Genomic DNA, 14,542 nt, shown 5'->3' with positions numbered 1-14,542 from the left:
TCCCTCCCTCCAGCATCTCTTTACCTCACTGGGCGCCTCTCGTGCGCTTTCTCCGAGGGTCCCTTTCCCTTGTCGGCGCCCTGCCCCTCCCTTCCTTCCCCCTCTCTTCCTTCCTCCTCCTTTGGAGGTTGTGTGGCCACCTCCTGGACTGATCCCGTTACCTAGTCCTACCTAGGTGGCAGAGATCTCCAGGCCGGGAGTCAGGAAGACCTGAGTTCAAATGTGGCCTCACTCCTGTTTGCCTCAGTGTCCTCATCTGTAAAATGGGAATAATAATAGCCTACCTCCCACATCTACAGTGAGCATCAAATGAGGTAATAATCGTAAAGCACTTAGTACAGTGCCGGGCACAGAGTAAGCGCTATGTGAATGTTAGCTATGTTTGTTACTAAGTCCTGTCCATTTTATCTCCCTAACATTCTTCATCCGTTTCTTTTCCCTCCACTCCCAACAGGATCACCCTAGTTTGGGTCCTAATTCAATGCCTGTGTAAAATACAAATTTCTTAGCTTGTGTTCAAAGCCCTCCACAATCCACCTCTTGCCCAACCCTGCCAACACCGTTGGATGTTACTCCCTGTCAGGAAGCCCCCATTCCCCCCAAACTTAGTGCCAGGTGTCTGTTCCCATCTACAGCCTCCATGCAAGTGCCCAGGTGCTCCTGGTGCTTGAAATGGGCTTTCTTCAGATCTGCCTTTCCCCACATGTTAGTGTTTTTCCTGTGTTAGTGTTTTTCCTTTCTCAGTGACCGTCTCCTGACGGTATTTGGACGTCATCATAACCACTGGTTTTAGGCACTAAAGCCTTAGGTAGTTTTCACTTCCTGGGAGCTAGAGGTGGCTCACACCCATCTGAGGCCCTGGGGGATGTTAAGTGGCCACCAGTAGATGTAGATCCATTTGGACAAGGGAAGTCTTTAGGCCACACTGTGCTGATTGTTCGTCGGTGTGTTTTCTAGTAGACCTCGGCTTCTCGAGGGCAGGGACTGTTTTTGTCTTTGTGCCCCAGCATCTCGGCCCAGGCTTGTCCATACTAGGTGCTAGATAAGTGGGGAAGAGGCTTGGGGGGGCAGGAGGGACAGTGTCCCAGTCCAAAGGTAGGACTGGCCGTGCTCATGGTTTGCTTTGCCTCCCCAGCTCTGCCTAACCTATACTCTGCTCTTCCCCAAGAAGTGAACTCTGGAAGTGGGAATGGGCCCAGTGCTCCTGACAGCCAGGACCCCTGAGGTGAGTGGGAAGGCCCTGTCTCCTGAAATCAGCTTCACGTCTTTCTGATATCTCATCCTCATCACCCCCCACCACACACACACACACACACACACACACACACACACACACACACGGCCCATCAGAGAGCTCAGAACTGGAAAAGCCTGAGAATCCAGCTCACGCATTTTTCACCACAGGAAACTGAGGCCCTGACCACACTGGTAAGAAGGAGCAGAACCAGGACTTGAATCCCCAGGAGCACTTTGCTCAGAACCACTTGGAGTCTGGACCATTCCACAGCAAGGGGGAAGGGCATTCCCCCACCAGGCCTACCAGTAATAAATGTGAGAGCCGGAATATCAGGAGGGCTTTGAATGCCTGGTCAGTGAGGTCTCAGTAGTCTAGAGAGTGGCACCCAACGAGGGTGAGATGCCAGGTAAAGTCTCACACTTGGGTGCAGAAAGTCCACTTCCTGATGCAGGGTGTCCCAAAAGTGTACTGCCAGAGCGGATCACCACCCTACAACTTTGGGGTTAGGTTTCTGTGACCCACCAGCTCTGAGGGACTCAGATAGATTGTGGGTGCTAGTGCCCTGAGGTCGGGTCAGTAACAATCAGGAATATCGACCAACAGGTATTGGTCCCCTGGTAGACAGAGGTAAACGTGGCCTCATGGGCTCCCCTTCAGCAAGGTGTGTGTCGTGTACAGGGTCCAGCCACATAGGACTTCTTGATCCAGGCAGAGAAAAGAGAACTTTTTTAAGGAGGGAAGCTGGACCCTGGCCACTCCAGAGACGCAATGCTTCCCCAGGGGATTCTCTGGGGATGCTCACACCAAGCCCTTCCGTGAGATCCAGGGTGACGTGAGCTTGGCCTCCCCTTGGGAAGGGGAGGGTGCAGCCTGGGTCCGAGTCTTTGGACTGTCGTCTCCATACTGAGCAGTCCCATGGTCTGGGGTCCCAGTGGCAAGTGCAGATCTACGCCTGCTTCTTCTGGGCCGCAGGGGCCCGTCCCTCAAGCTATAGAGAACACGGGCGTCCATCACATGTCGTCTCAGCATGCGGCCCCCTCATTGTCTGTTTCTAATGTACATTGCTTCATGGAGCCGGCTTCCCCGTGTAAATCCACTTTTGCATTGGGGTGCTCATACCCATCACGTGCTTCCACTCCCTTGGGGGAGGCACCAGTGTTCAAAGCCTCGCTGTTCACAAGACCATCACCCCCAAAGAACATCAGCATGCAATCTTAGGAGAAGCTCAGGGCCAGGGAAACCAATGTTCTGTTCTCCTTCTGTTCGGTTTTGGGCTAAACTAATGGTCCTTTTACATGGATGGTTCGAGACAGAAATACACACGGAGGAGATCCACAGGCAGCTGCCCACCCTCATGCATTATTTCAGGTCTGGACTGTAGGTGTTCTGCATTGCCTTGGGCTGAAGTCTGGAGGGTGGCCGTGGGTCTCGTGTAAGAGGCGCTGCCGTGGTCTGGAGCGTGACACCATCAGCCTCCCCATCCACCACAGATTCCTCTTTGGAGTGTGACAGTTGAAGTTAATGTGGCATATCTAAAGACAGGATGTAATCTGATGAAAGCTAAGTCCCATTCCTGACTTGGTGGAGCTCTTTGGGAGAGAAGGTATGGACGGGTGACCTTGAACTGTGCAGTGAGAGGAAGCATGGAGCGAAGGGAAGAGATCTAGTAGGGTGACCACAAGCTTGATGGCTAGCCTTTGCTAACCTTAGTTTTCCTCTCTGTACAATGGGGATACCACATTCTGACAGTAGCTGTCTCACAGCATTGGTGGGAGAGATGCTTTTCCCAAGACAGATATGAGTCACAGGATCTTCACAACAGCTCTGGAGAGGCCTTAGAAACCATGGCACCTGACACCTCATGCTGCAGATGAGAAGAAAAGGGACCTGCCCAAGGTCACAGGCAATAAATAGCAGATAGGCAGGATTTGAACCCAGATCCTGTGGCTTCAAATCCAGCCCCCTTGCTGCTATGACATGCTGCTTTCCCTACAGCAGCTGCTGTTTGATGAAATGATTCAGTCTCTAAGATTCTGATATGTATTTGCCTGGATCACAGTGAAGCCAGAATACTGAGAACTGTTTCCCTCCCTTCCCTCTCCCCCTCTACTCCCAGGGCCACTGGAGGACTGGTCCCTGGATCATCACAAAGAAATTCATTTGGTATTTTAGGGGCCAGTGACCTTTCAGGATGTGGCGGTAGTCTTCACTCGGGAGGAGTGGCGTTACCTAGACCCTTCTCAGAAGGAGCTGTACCGAGATGTGATGCTGGAGAACTACAGAAACCTTCTTTACCTGGGTGAGGACGGCCCCTCTAGCCTCAGGCTCGGCACCCCAAACCCCCACCTTCACATGGTTCCTCAACCTCTTCTGGCCAGGGAATTCAGTCAGTCGGCAAATGTTTATCAGGCAGGTGACACAGAGGCTGAGTCTTAGAGGATTCTTCCAGGGACATGTGAAGAGAGATGGCATGCCGGGCAAAGGTGTGGAGGTGGGGAGAGCAGCCTTTAAAGTGTGTGAATGAGGGCACCACTCAAAGTGCTCTGAAAACAGTGGGAAGGACTTAGATGCTACTCTGAGGAGCCACTTGGGAGCCAGCGGAGGCTCTGGGTCAGGCCCGTACTTTAAGAAGATTGCTGGCCTCTGGCCTCTGCGTAAAGGACATGGTGGGAAGGGGAGATCAGGCTCAGGTGATCACAGTGGCCCAGGTAAGAAGGGGTGAAGCTCCTGGGCGTGGAGAGAAGAGAAGAGAAGAGAGTGGAGGACTCGGCAGGGCGTCAGTCTGCGATGGCCATGGGAGGGAGGACCCTGAGGGGGATCCTAGGGAATGGGAGCATGGTGGGCCTTCCACAGGGACAGGGAGGTCTGCAAGATGAGCGGGATCGGTGGAAAGAGAACGAGGTCAGTTTTAGACATTGGCTGCTGGAGATGGGAGACTGGAGGTCAGCCAAAGAACAAACCTGACCAGGAGAGGTCTATCTGTGCTTTCCAAAATGGATGGAGGCACTCACTCTGTACCCTCTCAGCCCCACAGTGATTTTCCTGAAGGGCACGTCTGCCTGGGGCAGCGCCTCATCCCTGCTCAGTAATCTCCAGTGGTTCCCTGAGAAGGGGGAGCTATAATTATCCCTGTTTTATAGATGAGGAAACTGAGGCAGACAATAGTGAAGTGACTTGCCTAGGGTCCCAGAGCTGGATCTCAACTCAGGTCTTCCTGACTCTAGGCCAAGTGCTGTGGACATTGTGGCACCCCCTTACTGCCTAGGAGTTCTTTACTGGGAGCTCTGTAGACTGGTGAGATCCTAGGTCCAGTCAGAAAAAAGCAGAGGGAGGCTCTGCCCCAATTGGTGTAAATGTATGTTTCATTATCTACAGTGCCTTTAAGCACAGTATAGATTTCTTGCTTATTTCTGTTTGTGGTGATTAGTGCCTGAAGCTTAATAGATTCTGTTCCAGCCTCTCCTCCTAACAGTGTCCACCTCACTGGTACCTTTTGCTGTCTTCTTTTTTGTGAGTAAGTGCATCCCATTTACATTCTCTTTGATTATTGTAGTCATTTTTTGTTAAACCAGCATCAAGTCCAGGTACAACTTTTCCTCTTTCTCCTCTTTACAAAGAAAAAGAAGGTAGACCCAGCAGTAGGAATCTAGAATGGAATGAGATGATCAATGCAAAGCACATTGCTAAAGTTAAATCATCACGTGCAGGTTAGGTCTTTTTAGGGTTATGCAGAGTTGGAGGGGGTCTGACCCGTGGCCTTTACCTTCCTCTCCCACCCAGCCCAGCCCAGATCACTGGTGTTTCCTCTCAGTTACTCCTTTTGTGATCAGTCTCTGTTGTTGGGATTCATTTGACAGGTGGTTGTTGACTCCACGGCTGTAACATCCCATGCCTCCCCTTTCTGTTCCTGTCGACGAATATGTATCTCTACACACTTCAGATATATTTTCAGCCTTCTTTTGCCCAGCTTAGAAAAAATTAAGGTTCATGAAAAGCCTAATTCCCCCCAGCACCATCTCACTGTTTGATTTCTCTTTCCTGGCCTGTGTCAGTTATGAGAGAGAGTAAATTCCTTCCTCTTCCCTGGTTCTCATCCTTTTATCAGGACTTGTCGTTTCCAAGCCAGATGTGATTTACCAGTTTGAACGAGGAGAAGTCCTTTGGAGGCCAGACAGGAGAGTCCCAGGAAGCATCTGTCCAGGTGAGTCTTTGAGAACAGTCTCTCTTCTGGTCAGTAAGGGAAAGCTCCTTTACAGTGTTGGAGCTGTCCAGTCCTGTGTGTGCCAGGGGGGCTTCACCATCACCTCCACAGGAATGTATCCTGCCGACTCCCTGCCCAGAGGCGCCTACAGTCTCAGAGGAGAAAATGCCACTCTCAGCATCTTTGATTGAGAGCTGGAAGAAAAGCTAGGGAGAGCATTCCAGGCATTGCAGATGGCCAGAGAAGACGCCCAGAGCCCAGAGGTGAAGGGTCTTGTTCATGGAACAGCCAGGAGCCCGGGGTCTTTGGGTCAGAGGTATAAGAAGACAGAAGGGGCTTGGGGGCGAGGTTAGGAAGGGCTTGGAAAACCTAACGGAGCATTTTGGTTTTGCTTCTGGAGGTCATAGGGAGCCACTGGGGTTTACTGAGTGGGGGTGACATCATCAGACCTGTGCTTTAGGAAAATCACTTTGTGGCTGAATGGAGAATGAACTGGAGTGGGGAGAGTCTTGAGGCAGGCTGATCCCCCAACTATTGCAACAGCCCAGGTGTGAGGTGAGGAAGAGAGAGATGCTGCAAAGGTGAAATCAACAGGCCTTGGCACCATATTGAATGTGGGGGGTGGGGGGTGAGAGATAGAGGACTCAATGATGACTTCTGGGTGGGGAGCCTGAGGGTCTGGGAGAAGGGCATTGCCTCCACAGTAATAGGGAAAGTAGGAATTGGGGAAGGTCTAGGGGCAAAGACAAGTTCTGTTTTGAACGTGTTGAGTTCAAAATGTGTGAAAGGCGATTGGAAATCCAAGATTGGAGGTCAGTAGAGAGAAGGGGGCAGGAAACAGATTTGAAAATTGTTAGCATAGAGATGGTAATTAAATCCATGGGAGCTAAGGGGATCAGGAGAGAACAGGAAGGTGCCCAGGACAGAGCCCTAGGGGACACCTGTGGTTAGAGGCCTTGGTCTGGAGGGGGATCCAGCACAGGTTACTGAGAAGGGATGGTCAGAGAGGTAGGAAGAGAATCAGGGGAAAGTGACATCTTGAAAACGAGAGGGAAGAGAACATGAAGGAGAAAAGAGTGATCAGCAGTGTCCGAGGCTAAGGAGAATGAGAAGTGAGTCACTGGGTTTGGACACTAAGTCATCATTGGTAACTTTGGAGAGGACAGTTTCGGTGAAATAATGAGGTCAGAAGCCAGATTATAAGGGGTTAAGAGGGGAGTGAGAAGAGAGGAAATGGAGGCATCTCTTGTTGATGGCCGTTTTGAGGAGTTCAGACATAGAGGAGAGACCTACGATGATAGTGGGGATGGATAAAATGAAAGTTTTTTGAGGATAGGGGAGACAAGGACATGTTCACAGACAGTAGGGAGGGAGCCAATAGACAGGGAGAGGTGGAAAACGAGAGAGTGGGGACGATGCAGGGACAGTCTGTTGGAGGAGATGGGATGGACTGTGATTGATTGTGGAGGGAGAGGAGTTGGCCTTGGTCAGGAGTGAGGCTGCCTCAACATGTGGCCTCAGATTTTCCTGTAAAATCTGAGGCAGGGTTCTTAACTGAGAGGATGAGGGAGGGAAAGCCCTGGAAGGTTGGAGGAGGGATGAGGTTTGGAAGACTTGCTGTGGAGAGTGGGAGAGGGAGTTGATAAGGGAGGTATGGTAGAATTGCCTGGCAGCAGGGAGGGCCCAGGTGAGGTTGGATAACATCATTTTGTGGTGGACCACATCAGAATGGTTTCATTCACTTTCATTCAGTAGCAGGTTTGTAGGAGCAAAGGTGGGGGGTGTGGAAGGGATCTGAGGCTGCGACTTGGCAGAGTATAATCAATGAAATGATCAGGGGGCCAGGGATTTAAGAGGACAGTGTAGAGTTGAATTGGGGTCAAGATGAGAAAAAGAGGAGAGATTGGCTAGTGTAGGGTAGAGGGCCTACAGAGAGTTGAGGGGTCAAGGGATTAGAGGTTACAGTGAGAATGAAGAGTAGGGTTATGTAAGGGAGGGCCGAGCAAGAAGTGGGATGCCAGTAAATTATGTGCAGATGAGTGGATCTGGGAATTCTTGAGTGTGGAGGTGGCACATCTGAGGTTAATGGCACAATCCGTCTTTGAACTACATTTCTGTGTGGTTGAAGTAGGGTGGAAGACTAGGTTATGGGAAGCGGGTAGAGTGAGGGACTAAGAGAATCAATAGTTAGGGTAAAGTGCCCTGGTAGGAAGAAAGAAAAATGGTAAGCCATGTACCATGTAGCTTCCTCATTGAGGAAGGAAGGGAAGTGACCTGGGGGTCTGACAACAGTAGATACCTGGATTTTGATTGAGTGACAAAGCTGAAATACCAGAGCTTCAAGGGAGGAGGGGTTAGTGAGTGAGGAAGAGAGGGGGAGGACCTGAAAGTGGCAGTGGGGAGCAAGGGACTGCCAACTCCTGTGCCTTGACCATCGGGCTGAGGAGAGTGAGCGGAAGTGCAGCCAGTACCAGGAGGGTGGCCAGGGAGCCGAGTTTCAGTGATAGCTGGAAGATGGAAGGAGTGGGAGAGAAAGAGGCTTAGGACGAAGGGACATCTATTGCTATGAAAAAGGCATTCCAGAAGGCACAGTGGAGGTGGCAGGTGATGTTTGGTTGGAGGGAGAGGTGGGTGGGAGAGTTGAGGGGGCTGAGAATAAGGAATCAGATAGTGGGCTTTGGGGGTCGGGGTTTGGATGGTGACCTACAAGGGTTCAGAATTTCTGGGATGTGGAGGGTGTGACCAGGTGAGAGGAGACTAGTGCAGCATAAGATGGAAACCCCCTTTCACTGCTCTTTGTTCCTTCTGAAGGCTGGAGATGAGGAAGGGAGCAGTAGCAGAAGCAGGTCTTCCCCCTCTGCCCCACCTGACACAGCAGAAGGAGGGTCTGAGGTCAGAGGGAAGGCTGCTCCTCTTTGTACCAAAGCTTCTCCACATTGAGGTTAGGAGATCAGATTGGCAGCCGGAGGTGGACATTGGCATGTGCTGGCAAGATAGAGGTCACTCTGCGGGCCCCTTACCTCCACCCTTCAGAGGATACAGCAGCATGAGGAGGAAGGCAGGCAGGGGAGGGTGTTGGCCTGGAGATCAGGTGTTGCACCAAGAAGGGAGTGGTCTCCTAGTGCATAGGGAAGATGCTTTGGGACAGATAGACTGACTCCTGCATGCTGTGCCTTGCTATAATAAGGCTTTATCCTTGCGAGAGAACCAAATTACACTTTAATCCATGTCTCGTAAAATAACCTGTAGTTATGGTCTGATGTGTCCTTTACTGAATTCCTTTTTCGCTGTACATATTATATGTTGAAAAGAAATAGTGTTAATTAACTCATTGGTTCTCTTTTCCAAAAGATTTAGAGTCAGAATCTTATTTGTAATGAAATTGCAGAGCAATCCAGTCAGGTTCCTAGTTAATTCAAGAGGTATTCCCTAACTGACAGCTTCCAGATTCTAATTAAATATTTTCAGATGCTGTGAGCTGTCCCTGCCAAAGGAGAGCAGCACAGCATGGCAGAAAGGCTATGAGGATGGAAGGGAGAAGACCCACATTCTGCTTGTGTGCTACTAATTAGCCGTGACCTTAGATCTAAGTCATTAAATTGTTCTGAGTCTCAGTGTTCTCTTACCTCCCTCACAACCTGGTGGTCATGAATCTCACCATGAAAGTTTTTTTTTTTCTTTTGTTAACTAAAAGACTGAAAACAGGGTTTTATTGTTCCACTGTTTAAGGTTTGACAGTACGTATTTCTGGGAGATATATCAAACAATACTAATTGTTTAGCACTTGAGTAAAGGCTCTGTTTCTGTTTTCTTTCTTTCAGCTGGGGAGACTGGGCCTGAGTGCAAGGAGTCAACGGCAAAGTGGAACATTTCTGTGGAGTGTTCATCCCCAAACAGCCTCACGAGTTCTGGTCTTTGTGTCTTCAGCTTGAAAGAACCCTGGGAATTTGATATCAGGTTAGGGGAACAGAAGAGCATTGAGGAGAAAAATTCCCCGGAACAAAAGAAAAGTTTCAAACAAATGATAATCAATGAATGTAATAAATACAGCCAGATCTTCAGTCTAGAACCAAAACTTTTTCCACAAGAAGTATCTGTAGAAAAGAATCTTTACAGATATAATGACCACGGAAAGAGCTTCATTCTGTCTTCAGACTCAAGGAAATGTAATAGAATCTGCTCAAAGGAGACATTTTCTCAGTATAATGAATATGGGAAATCTTTTGACTCTAAATTAGATTTTGTTGAATATCGTAGACTCTATCCTGGAGAGAAACCTAATGATTATAATGAACATGAAAAAGCCATCGATCTCAGTCCATTTACTGATTCCTATCAGTCAATTGATGTTGAAGAGAAAACCCCTAAATGTAGTAAGTCTGGAGAGGCTTCCCCCCAAAATATAAAACTTCTTAAACAGAGAATTCACACTGAAGAAAAACCTTATGAATGTAATGACTGTGGGAAGGCCTTCCGCCTGAAGGAGCCCCTTCTTCAACATCAGAGAATTCATACTGGAGAGAAACCTCATAAATGTAGTGACTGTGGGAAGGCCTTCAGCCAGAGAGGACATCTTACTCTACATCAGAGAATTCATACTGGAGAAAAACCTTATGAATGTAAAGAATGTGGAAAGGCCTTCCGCCTGAGAGATCCACTTATTCAGCATCAACGAATTCATACTGGAGAGAAGCCTCATAAATGTAATGAATGTGGAAAGGCTTTCTCTGTGAGGACAGATCTTACCAGACATCAGAGAATTCATACTGGGGAAAAGCCTTATGAATGTAATGAATGTGGAAAGGCATTCCGTGTGAGGGCAGAGCTTACGCGACATCAGAGAGTTCATACTGGAGAAAAACCTTACGAATGTAATCAATGTGGGAAGGCCTTCCGATTGAGCAAAGACCGTACCCGCCATCAGAGAATTCATACTGGAGAGAAACCTTATGAATGTAATGACTGTGGAAAGGCATTCTGCCGGAGAGAACCTCTCATACAACATCAGAGAATTCATACTGGAGAGAAACCTCATAAATGTGGTGAATGTGGAAAAGCCTTTGGCCTCAGAAGACAGCTTATGGAACACCAGAGAATTCATAGTGGAGAAAAGCCTCATAAATGTAATGAATGTGGGAAGGCTTTCTTTGTAAGGACAGATCTTACCAGACATCAGAGAATTCATACTGGAGAAAAACCTTATGAATGTAATGAATGTCAGAAAGCCTTCCATGTGAAAACAGAGCTTACTAGACATCAGAGACTTCATACTGGGGAAAAACCATATGAATGTAATCAATGTGGAAAGACCTTCCGCCTGAGCAAAGAGTGTAGCCGACATCAGAGAATTCATACTGGCGACAAACCTTACAAATGTAATCAGTGTGGGAAGGCCTTCTGTGTGAAGACAGAGCTTACACTCCATCAGAGGATTCACACTGGAGAGAAACCTTATAAATGTAATCAGTGTGGGAAGGCCTTCCGCCTAAGCACACAGCTTACCCAACATCAGAGAATTCATACCGGAGAGAAACCTTATAAATGTAATCAGTGTGGGAAGGCCTTCCGCCTGAGTACACAGCTTACCCAGCATCAGAGAATTCACATTGGAGAGGAACTTTATGAATAATTAATTGGAAAGACAGGTGATGTGAAAAGCCAACATTTTACCTGACAGTTATATTCATGCCTGGTAGGAATATTACCTGTAATGAGTGTGACAAGGCCTACCTGGGTGTATATATGGCCGAATATAAGCTTATAGTTCTGGAACTGAAAGGGACCCTAGAGATCATCAAACCCAATCCTCATTTTATAATTAAAGAAACTGGGGCCAGGGAGATAAATTATTTGTCCAAGGTCACACAGAAGGGGGGAATATGAACTCGGGCCTCATGGCTCAAGTTCAACACTTTTCTACTGAATCATGCTGCCTTGTCCTAAACATGATAGATAGAAACCATTCCAGTGGCATGAATGTGAAAAAGCTTTCTTCCAAAGTATAGAGCTTTCTTGACAGCGAGTATTCACATCAGAAAAAGCTTCTACATTAAATTATTTGATAAGGCCTTCTGCCTCAGTTTGTATCTGACCCAAAGTCAGAGAATTTATCTTGAAGAGAAATTTTATGAATGTAATTAACATAGGAAGGCCTTCCTAAGAGAACAATGTACTCAGCGCCGGAGAATTTGAGAGACAAAACTTAGGAATAAATGAATGTGGGACAGTATTGCCTATGAATGCAGAGCTTACTTGACATCACAGAATTCATACTAGAGAAATTTTTTTTTAAAAAACGTAGGCCTCTTAATGGAATGAAGAGTTTTACATCAGAGCATTTCTGTTCAAGAGATTCTGATTGGAATGCAGGTGGGAAGACTTCATCAGTGCAAGCTTATGCTGCATCAAAGAATCTACACTACAGAAGGACCTTATGGCTAAAATAAACCCTAGGTCTTCTGCCAGGGTAAAGAGTCTACTCAACCATTAGTTTGTACTGGAGAGATAAACATGATAAACCCCTTCAATCAGAAGTTACACCTTTATTCAAAAAATAGAATTTGCTTTAAAAACAAAAAGGTTTTTTGCAATCATGAGTTCAGAAAGACTTTTTTTTCCTGCCCTATAAAAACATCGATGAGTTTTAAAAACCTCTCCAGCTATATCACATCAGCTTAAACACACAATTCCAGAGTGTTTATATATGTAATTATCCTATTGAGGCTTTAGGCAAAAACCACTGTCATTTCCCAATAAATGGATGAATAAAAAACATTTATTAAATTCTTAACACATGCTAAGTACTGTGACTATCAATACAAAAAGCACGCGGGGGGTAGCTAGGTGGTGCAGTGAATAGAGCTCCAGCCTTAAAGTCAGGAGGACCCGAGTTCAAATCCAGCCTCAGACACTTGTGTGACCCTGGGCAAGTCACGTAACCCTGATTGCCTCACCAAAAAGCAAAAAAAAAAAAAAAAAAAGCAAGCAGGGTTAGAGTTAGATGACTGGCTTCAAACTGCTTACATTCTAAGCGTAGGAGAATGCAGAGAGTAGTTGCATCCTGGGAAAAGTGTTTTGCTCTGGAGAGTGGAGCTATAGGGCAATTGATCGCACACATCTTTTTCTAAAAAGTAGTGTTGATTTGATTACCATATAGCTAGATTTGTCTTGGACAAATGCTGCAAACACACAAATGGATAACTAATTGGGGCCAGAATAAGTGTAGCCTATCATATGGAGTATCACCACACACCTGCCAATTATGAAATATTCATAAAAGCAATTTTGTGGTACCCCCAAAACATGGATATATCATTGGTTAGGCTAAGTAAACTATGGTATGTTAATGTAATTCAATGTTTTTGTCCCGTGAGAAATTATGAATGTGAGAAATTTGGTGATTAGAGAAAGGGATATGAAAGAACAAAAAGGCTGATAATGACCGCAATGATGTAAAGGAAAACAACCCTGAAAAGTTTCAGAATTCCTGGTGGTTTCAAAGGACTGGCAATGAAGCATGCCTCTTCCATTTGGTTAATCAAGTTGCAGAATATGGTGTGCATTTTCAGATATGGCCAGTATGTTAATTTATTTCACCTAACTACATTGTTACAAAGAAGGCTTCTGTTAGTGAGGGAAAGTAATTAACTATATTCACTCTACAATAATGGGTGGATTATAAGCTGATTCATAATCTGAATAGTAGGCACTGTGAATATGTGGGATTTTCCTATGTAGGTGGCTAGGATACACTCCTCTGAGAGATGATGGCTGTTGTCCAAGAGGTCTTGCATTGGGAGTTCTGGGTCTTGATTTGAATATCACAGTGTCGGGGCAGCTAGGTGGCATAGTTAATAGAGCTCTGGCCTTGTAGTCAGGAAGACCTGAGTTCAAATCCAGCCTCAGACACTTAACACTTACTAGCTGTGTGACCCTGGGCAAGTCACTCAACCCCAATTGCCTCACCAAAAAAAAAAAAAAAAGAAAAGCGCAGTGTCCACAAATGAAAGCACGCAGAGGACCTCCTTATCAACAGGAAGTCCCTCTTCATCTTGGATTTTTTGTGAAAAGTTGCCATTTATGCCTTTGCTGATAATAATAATCAGAGGGTCATTGAACATATTATATAATAAGAAAGAACTTGACATTAACCAGCAATGCTTAGTGTTTAGGGCAACTGGGTGGTGAAGTGGATAGAGTGCCAGCCCTAGAATCAGGAGGACCTGAGTTTATATCTGGCCTCATTCAGTAGCTGTGTGACTGGGCAAATCACTTAACCCTATCTGGCTCAGTTTTCTCATCCATAAAATGAACTGGAGAAGGAAATGGCAAACTACTCCAGTATCCTTGTCAAGAAAACCCCAAATGAGATCACAAAGATTTAGACACAACTAATTGACTAAACAACAAAAAATGAGTCTTTGGATCTAGTCATTCAGCCAGTTACCAATCTATCTTACTGTTGTATGGCCTAACTCAAACTTAGAATTAAAAATTAAATGAGTTGTCCTCCCCAAATAGCTTTTGTTTATATTGAATATGCACTGTATTAGAAATTGAAACATCTTAGCATTTTTTGTGAAAATAATTTTGACATTACAGACATTCTGAAAGAGGGTTAAATCAATCAAACATTAAGCACCTACTGTGTGTCAGGCACTGTGCTATGTACTGGGGATACAAAGAAAGGCAAAAATCAGTTCTTATCATTGAGGAGCTCACAGTCTAATGGGGAGGTGGGAGAAAATGCAAATGGGGATTCCCAGACCACATTTCGAGGACCAATGATCTAGCCTGTATCCTTCCACTTTTTCCATAATAGCATGAAAGACTATCAAAGTTTGCTAAAACCTAGGCCAACAGCTCTACCAGTCTGTCCAAGAAGGAAATAAGATTGATCCTACATGCCAGGTTCTTGATGAAACTGATGGGTGGTTGGGTGCCTGTGCTTGGACCCCAATTTTCTCCCTGGCCTCAGAAACACTATCCCTGACAATTTCCCTCCAACCCAAGGACCCTATATCTCTCAGTGATTCATGAGTGAGTCCAGTGAGGTGAACTATCTCTCCCTGTTACAAGAATAAGCTGACCTCTGTAGAATTTCC

General features: G+C 46.4%; 1 protein-coding gene across 2 annotated transcripts; it reads left to right on the top strand.

Annotated features, from left to right (window-relative positions):
• The first annotated feature begins 282 nt into the window (after positions 1-282).
• Positions 283-12,185, top strand: LOC114033385 (zinc finger protein 883-like). Of its 2 annotated transcripts, none has more exons than XM_027848898.1 (5): positions 283-314; positions 1,136-1,225; positions 3,410-3,536; positions 5,343-5,438; positions 9,260-12,185. In XM_027848898.1, the coding sequence occupies exons 2-5, from the start codon at positions 1,190-1,192 to the stop codon at positions 11,065-11,067; spliced, it is 2,067 nt and encodes a 688-aa protein (XP_027704699.1). In that variant the 5' UTR covers positions 283-314; positions 1,136-1,189; the 3' UTR covers positions 11,068-12,185. The 2 variants fall into 2 exon arrangements, with proteins under 2 accessions (XP_027704699.1, XP_027704700.1); XM_027848899.1 differs by lacking the exon at positions 283-314 and adding an exon at positions 1,405-1,643 and having other exon boundaries at positions 1,145-1,225.
• Positions 12,186-14,542: the final 2,357 nt, after the last annotated feature.

Source organism: Vombatus ursinus, unplaced genomic scaffold, assembly GCF_900497805.2.
Source record: "Vombatus ursinus unplaced genomic scaffold, bare-nosed wombat genome assembly UNPS02006874.1, whole genome shotgun sequence".
NCBI lineage: Eukaryota > Metazoa > Chordata > Mammalia > Diprotodontia > Vombatidae > Vombatus > Vombatus ursinus.
This window is presented reverse-complemented; position numbering and strand designations above follow the sequence as displayed.